The sequence below is a fragment of the Cyprinus carpio genome, chromosome B24 (genome assembly GCF_018340385.1).
Source record: "Cyprinus carpio isolate SPL01 chromosome B24, ASM1834038v1, whole genome shotgun sequence".
Taxonomy (NCBI): Eukaryota; Metazoa; Chordata; class Actinopteri; order Cypriniformes; family Cyprinidae; genus Cyprinus; species Cyprinus carpio.
Window position 1 is genome coordinate 725,170 of NC_056620.1, and position 7,364 is coordinate 732,533.

At 33.0% G+C, this 7,364-nt stretch overlaps 1 protein-coding gene across 2 annotated transcripts; it reads right to left on the reverse strand.

Moving 5' to 3' along the window:
* Positions 1-2,236: 2,236 nt before the first annotated feature.
* Positions 2,237-6,731, reverse strand: LOC109089693. Of its 2 annotated transcripts, XM_042752438.1 has the most exons (11): positions 6,655-6,731; positions 4,176-4,475; positions 3,736-4,069; positions 3,548-3,648; positions 3,408-3,466; positions 3,251-3,325; positions 3,078-3,152; positions 2,907-2,981; positions 2,738-2,812; positions 2,567-2,641; positions 2,237-2,461 (listed from the first exon to the last, which is right to left on the reverse strand). In XM_042752438.1, exons 1-11 carry the CDS (start codon positions 6,701-6,703, stop codon positions 2,402-2,404), a joined length of 1,278 nt encoding a protein of 425 aa, XP_042608372.1. In that variant the 5' UTR covers positions 6,704-6,731; the 3' UTR covers positions 2,237-2,401. The 2 variants fall into 2 exon arrangements, with proteins under 2 accessions (XP_042608372.1, XP_042608373.1); XM_042752439.1 differs by lacking the exon at positions 2,907-2,981.
* Positions 6,732-7,364: the final 633 nt, after the last annotated feature.

A 7,364-nucleotide genomic window follows, 5' to 3' on the forward strand; every position in this document is an offset into this window, starting at 1 on the left:
TGGCGCTAAACTACAGCCCTTACCCTGTAAACCCCATAAATAAAGCAGCTGCTACTTTCTAAACCATTTTAAAATAATTTTAAATAGCCATTCACATTTGTGGATTTGCTATGGTGTTAATCACAGAGCCAAATACTTTAATATTTAGACTTAATAGGCTATTTATTTTCAAACTTTTTTTTTTCAATCTAGACTACAACATGCCCTAGATATTGTTTGAAAGTGTTTTGATTCTTTATTGTTCATTAACACTTTACATTAGGGCTTCTTTAGTTAACAAACTGCCAATGAAAAATTCTTCTGAACATTCATTAATCTTAGGTATTCCAATAATTAATAACACATTGTTAAAATTGAAAGTTGCAACTGTGGTTATTTAATGCGCTAACATTGGACTTGTATTTTTTACAAAAGATTAATAACTTCTATAGCAAAATGTAGCTATTGCTCATTGTTTAGCTGTGCATTTATTGAATGAGCACTATGCGATGTCCGAACTGATAACACTATATTTTATGTACTGCACTATATTTTATGTAAAATCATTTTCTATTTTTAAACTGTCTTAAATTCTTTTTAAGTCAATTTTTTAAATCATTTTACCCCTGGGGGTTCGTGAGAGATAATCATTTAATTTAAAACAAAATGAACTAAAAATGTTTATAAAACCACCTAAACATCGTTAGAAAAATACATAAACATTGAAAGCAAAATGTGAATATATAAATAAACTTGCCTTGCCTTGAATGTTATTGCATTAACTAAGGTTAACTAATGATGTCTTATTGTAAAGTGATACTTATTGGTCTTGATAGTTCTTTTGCACTTTAATTTGTAAAACTTTTAACTTTATATATTTTTTCTGTATTGCTTTATTGTATTTAAATGTTCAGTTATTTTTGCTATAAGAAAAAAGCTATTTAACCTGTTTTACTGTATTATGACCACTTTTAAACTAAATTTCAATACCGTGATAATACCGTATACCGTGACAAAAGCATTATCAATTAATCGCAACAGGAAAATTTGATACCGGCATATCCCTAGTTTGGTGGGAACACATGTGAAATCTGCTCTTTTCTCATCTCCAGTTCCTGTTTTTCTGGCGCTCTGGCATGACTCACCCTCCCACACACAGTGCCATGGTTTTGCAATAGTATTTGTGGATGGTGTGACAAAACTGCTCATTTATTTAATTTTTGTTTAAGTCAGGTGAAACCAATGTGACAGACTCGCTCCGAAACAACAATGAAAACAGCATTAACACTGACAGAGACAAACCGACCGATGGCTTCTCCTCTACAAAGTCTTTCCAGTAAATCATAAAAAAACAAGAAATAAGCACTATGTGTACACCCACAGACCCTCAGATCTCTGTTACTGGATGACTCTAGAGCTCGAGCACAGACTGAGACGGAGAAATGAACAGGCCAGACAGAAAGAGTGGGTTACATGTCAAAGAAACACTTCAGATAAAAATAAAACTTCTGTCACTATTTGCTCATGTCTGTATGCATGCTATCTATTTTGTATTTTTGAATGTAAAACACAATACATTTTTATTAATTTTTTTACAAATTCTGGGTACAATCATTATGTTCAAGGTCTCTAATTGGATTTGATAAAATTTGGAGAAAAAAAAGAAAAAAAGAAAATCAGGTATGACAGTAAACATTCTGATATATTCATATATACTCATATACTTATATATTACAAAACAACTTTTGTTTTCACAAAATGTAACTATCATGAACTGTATTTTTTATTATTTTAAGATTTCTTTTTTGTTCTCTAGATTTCTTACAGTTGTTTAAATGTGCTTTCCCAAAGCTCAAACTATACAGCATGGCTCTAACAACACTATACTCTTAAAAAAAAAAAAGCTTTTTACTGGCATCGATGGTTCCATGAATACACTTTCACATCTACTGTATGTAATCTTTCCATTACACAAAAGGTTCTTTAGAGTGAAAAAACGCTTTGGGGAACTAAAATTGGAATGAAATTACCATCACAATGGTAATATAAATTTTGTACACATGTTCCACACACCTCAGGGTTCAAACTTGTAGACATGATCATGACCCCACATGAGAAACAACTTCAAGAAAAGCATCTGAGGTTAATCAGTATTTCACTCAAAAAAAAAAAAAATGCATTAATATAATATAATATAATATAATATAATATAATATAATATAATATAATATAATATAATATAATATATACTGTGTGTGTATATGTATATATATATAAACAAAGAGTGGACAGACTAAATAAAAGTAACACTATTTATTTACTTGAGTTACACACAACTGATTTAAAAAAAAAATGTAAAAAAAAAATGGATCACTCTCATTGACATCAAGGAAAAACAATTACACAGAAACCCTAAGCCTGTCTATCTGTTCATTTTTTCACTTTTGTGACCATATATGTTTTTATCATCTGTTGCAGTCAACTAACACAAGAACACAGACAAAACAAGACAAAAATACAGTTAGACTGACATGAACCCATGGTAATGCATTGTAAGAGAGATTAATTAATGATTAACTAAAAGTACCTGAGTGTTTTGTTTATTTCCAGTCATGGTTTCATAGAGATCTTCACATGAAACCTCATTGTTTTTCCAATTTCCCTAAAAAAAAAAAAATGAGTATATGAATACATTTAATAATGATGACAACAGTTTATAGAGCAAGTGTGTGAAAGCTCCAAATGTGATAAAAAGTACCTGAGTGTTTTGTTTATTTCCAGTCATGGTTTCATAGAGATCTTCACATGCAACCTCATTGTTTTTTCCATTTCCCTATATATATATAAAGAGCATATAAATAAATGAATAACAACAATAACAGTTTATAGTGCAAGTTTATGAATGCTACAGATGTGATAAAAAGTACCTGAGTGATTGGTTTATTTCCAGTCGTGAATCCATAGAGATTTTCACACGCAACCTCATTGTTTTTCCAATTTCCCTAAAAAAAATAAAATGAGTATATGAATACATTTAATAATGATGACAACAGTTTATAGTGCAAGTTTATGAATGCTACAGATGTGATAAAAAGTACCTGAGTGATTTGTTTATTTCCAGTCATGGTTTCATAGAGATCTTCACATGCAACCTCATTGTTTTTTCCATTTCCCTATATATATATATATAAAGAGCATATAAATAAATGAATAACAACAATAACAGTTTATAGTGCAAGTTTATAAATGATACAGATATGATAAAAAGTACCTGAGTGATTGGTTTATTTCCAGTCGTGAATCCATAGAGATTTTCACATGCAACCTCATTGTTTTTCCCATTTTTCTATGAAAATAATATTAATACTATGATGGATTGTGATCAAAAGCTGACAGTATGGTGGATGTGAACTCTGTGTTTCACCTACTTTTGGCAGTTGTTGTATGTTCATGTCATCATGAAGATTTGAGATTTCAGCTCTTTTTTCTGCGGACACACACACGCATGTAATATTGCACATACACTGTCATTGCGCTGTCTTACTAATCACATCATGGAATCACTCACTTCTCTTGTTCCTTGCTTTGATCAGCATCACAGCTCCACAGACTGTAATGGGCAGCATCGCTCCCAGAAGCAGCAGCCACAGGAACCGCCTGAAGTCAAGTCTTGCAATAAGAGCCAATGAAAGCTTGATCAGATGAGGTCAGTCCGCCGCTCACGAGTGCTCTGATTAAATGAGCTCGATCACTTACCTGTCTTCACCGAGTGGTGTGGTGCTATAAGAGGGGTTAGTTGTAAACTGTGTAATATCTAGGGCCTCCATCACAGTAACATTAACAGGCATCTGTGAATTCTCATTAGAGCAGTAGTACCATCCACTGTCCTCTTTCTGCAGCTGCCACAGCGTCACTCTCAGAACATCACCACCATCATCAGACACTGCAGTTCTCTCTAGAGATCCTCCATCTCTCCCAACACAAGCTCCCCTGATCGTACACCAGTGTGAAGCGCCGTGACAGAGGATCGTGACGTTACCTCCCTCATAACCTGACACAGTCTGACTGGAGACGCGGAGCCTGGCTTCAGCTAGACATTTGAGAGAAAAGGTCAGAGACAAAGTCATTTACAAATTCTGGAATATAAGAAGGTAGCAGCTGGATGGGTTTATAAATCTGCTCAGAATCAGTGATACCTTCTGTAACCTGCAGGTCAAGATACACGTGAGGATCAGATCCAGACACGGTCACAGCACACCAGTACGTGCCAGAGTCACTCACTTCAGCTTCGCTCAGTGTCGCCGTAAACACATTTTCTGCTTGATTATCTTCAACAGACATTCTGTTGTGTGATACGTGCTGACTGAAGATCCAGACACCTCCACGACTCATGTATTTTGGGAAACTGACATATTTTTGATCATATAAACATGGTATTGTGATCTTTTGTTGTTTTTGTACAGATATTTTACTGACTGTATGGATGTCTTGAGTTCCTGTGAAAGAAAAATGTAAATTCATATGTGCATAATAGAAAACAATGTGTTGTCCACAATTTTAACAAACAACAAATATTGATCCAACAAAGAGGTGTGCCCCAAGGATCAATAAAAATAGTCATGTCCAACTGATGACACTGACATATATGTATCTAAATCTCAACTTATTACACTGACATATATTTATACAAATCCATTTTTTTTTTTTGTTTTTGTTTTTTACAAATTCATTACATTCATTACAAAATTATTAAGTGATTTTAATATTTTGTAAGATAGTTTTTTTGGATAATAAACCAGTCCTATATTATGAGTTTTGGTTTATGACAGAAACTTAAATCCAAAGCTGGTTTGTGTGCTGTATCATGTAAAAAATGTTCCTTTGCATAAAGTTGACACTATTAAATATATTGGTGTATGACTTGATTCTGAACTTTCCTTTAAACCACATATTAATCATGTTTTGCGCAAAGTTAACTTTGGAATAATAATAATATAATAACATAAGAAACTAGCTTCACAACAAAATTTCTAGCTTAAATTATTTTGATGTTTTTTTATCAAACTGCTTCAAAATATGATCTTGCTCCACTTAATATGGTTTGTAATAGACTTTATAGATTTTTTTGGGATTTTCTTTTTAACTCATCACTTTATAATGTATAACGCATTATAATTGCCATCTTTGCAAATAAGAAGACATATTCATTGGCTTTGATTTATATTTAAATGCATTCATTTTAGTTACTAACAATATTTAGTATCTTTTTCTGTAATTTACCCAGTTAGGTACCAACCCCCCACCCACCAAAAAAAAATAAAAAATAAATACAAGCAAAAAGTTTATAACTCCATACGCCATACTAATTTACTTGTAGATATTAGATCCATCACATCATTAGATTTTATTTGTTTCTATGTGATGTTTATATACAGTTCTATCCACTGATTTTTGTGTTTTGTTGGGTATTTATTGGCCATTTTGTCAAATTGGTTCTGTACTTTTGCTAATGTGTGTTGTGTTTTAATGTGTTTGTTTGATTATGTATTGATATTTGCATTTATGTTGTTGTTTGTTGATATTTCGTTGTGATTGTCTTACACTGTATGTTGGGACCCCTTGAAAACGGGATGGTACATTTCAAGGGGTTATTCATAATAAACAAACTGAATTGAATTGAACTGAAATGAATGGAGAAAAAAACCAAATGGAGCAATCTTTTGACTACAGAGACCTTGTTTACACATTAGAGAGAAATTAATCATCAAGAAAGAATTAACACACAACATAAGCATCAATAAACATTTCATTTTGTAATTAATTCCTGACCACAGCTTCATGTATAACACTTCATTCTAAAAGTGTGCATATGGACAAAATGCAAATATCATAAAATCTATAAACCTTACATGCACCAGAACCTGTGCAAAATACTTCAGTCTGCTGAACATATATGCATCTCAACAAAATAACCACATATGGATAGACTTACAACACCTAATTTCACTATATGCATAAGCTCATATGAGATCATTTACATAAGCATACTGCCATCCATGGTATACTACTGCATCAGTTCACGATAATACGAAGAATGGTATCTGTGCCGAAGCATTCCATGACTAAAAGTCATTAAAAATCCTTCAATCATTCATTAAATTATTTGTAGATCCTGTGCTGCTTGTCCTTTGTTAAAACTTCCAGATACTGTTTTACTAACCAAGGATCCGCTCCAACTGATTCACCGTTCATTTCGTGAACCCAACAGAACCGACTAAAAAGAATGGATAAATCATGAATGAATCACTGGCATTATGCCATTTAAAACAACTGACAGAAACAGACCAAACTGTTGAAATCCTTTGTCTGTGGTCTATTGGGCTGCACAGAATATATACACTAATGAATCATCCAGTGATGAAATAACCAAAACAGAGCCTCATGCCTCATTAGATAAAATATCTAATTCTTGACATATTATTGCCTGTTCGGTTCCAGATGATAACTCAGTCATCCGTTACAGCAGATAAAAGAGACATTAGACCATTAAACATTAACACTGCTAGGTCTATGCAAAGTTGATGAAAAAATGTAAAAAAAAAAAAACATTATAATAATACAGTATATACACAATATACAGTCAGAGAAAACAGCAGAATTGAGTGTGTTTCGTACCTGCAGCGTGTGTAAGGAGGAACATCAGCAGCAGAGTCTCCATCGTCATTGTGGTAGAGAATGTGAGAATGAGCTGATCTTTGTATGACTGGATATATTTCACCACATTCACATGCACAGCATTTGTGCCGCTGCATTTAATATGCAATCACATCATGCACTTTACATCATCTCCACAATGCACGTTATTATAGTTAATGTTTTAATGCTGAATGTTAGGTTAATTTAAAAATATAAAAGTTCAAGACAATATTCTTGTATTTGATGTGATTTGCATGCGTTGCTATCTCCTTCCTGCTGTATCACAGTAAACCTGCACTAGTGAAGATGCAGAATGGAAACATGTTGAGACCTCACACCATGCTGTTTATAGATCAAAGAGATCTGTAGATGATACTTGCTTTCTGTGAGGTTGAAATATTTAGCCACAACACTTAAGAGGAAATCTCTTTTTATGAATATGTTCCTGTGATAAAAATGTATGGTGATGTATAGCAATAAACTCAGCACAAAAGCAATTTCAAGTCCTGTCTTTATTCCTCATGCAACTTTCACTCCAGCATCAGGTCTGTTCAGCCAGAAAATGATCTACAGCTGCTCTTTAACAGACACTTCACACACCATTCATCTGAACTCGTATTATCAAGTTTTCCTCTTTCATAACTAACTCAAAATCTTTAAAATGTACACAAGTGGTGCTTCACCTCAGT

Coding starts and splice junctions, on each gene's coding strand:
- LOC109089693 (XM_042752438.1), bottom strand. CDS start 6,703: ATGACGATGGAGACTCTGCTGCTGATGTTCCTCCTTACACACGCTGCA. Junction 4,476..6,654: donor CCTCCTTACACACGCTGCAG/GTACGAAACACA, acceptor TTTCTTTCACAG/GAACTCAAGACATCCATACA. Junction 2,462..2,566: donor GAAATAAACAAAACACTCAG/GTACTTTTAGTT, acceptor TTCTTGTGTTAG/TTGACTGCAACAGATGATAA.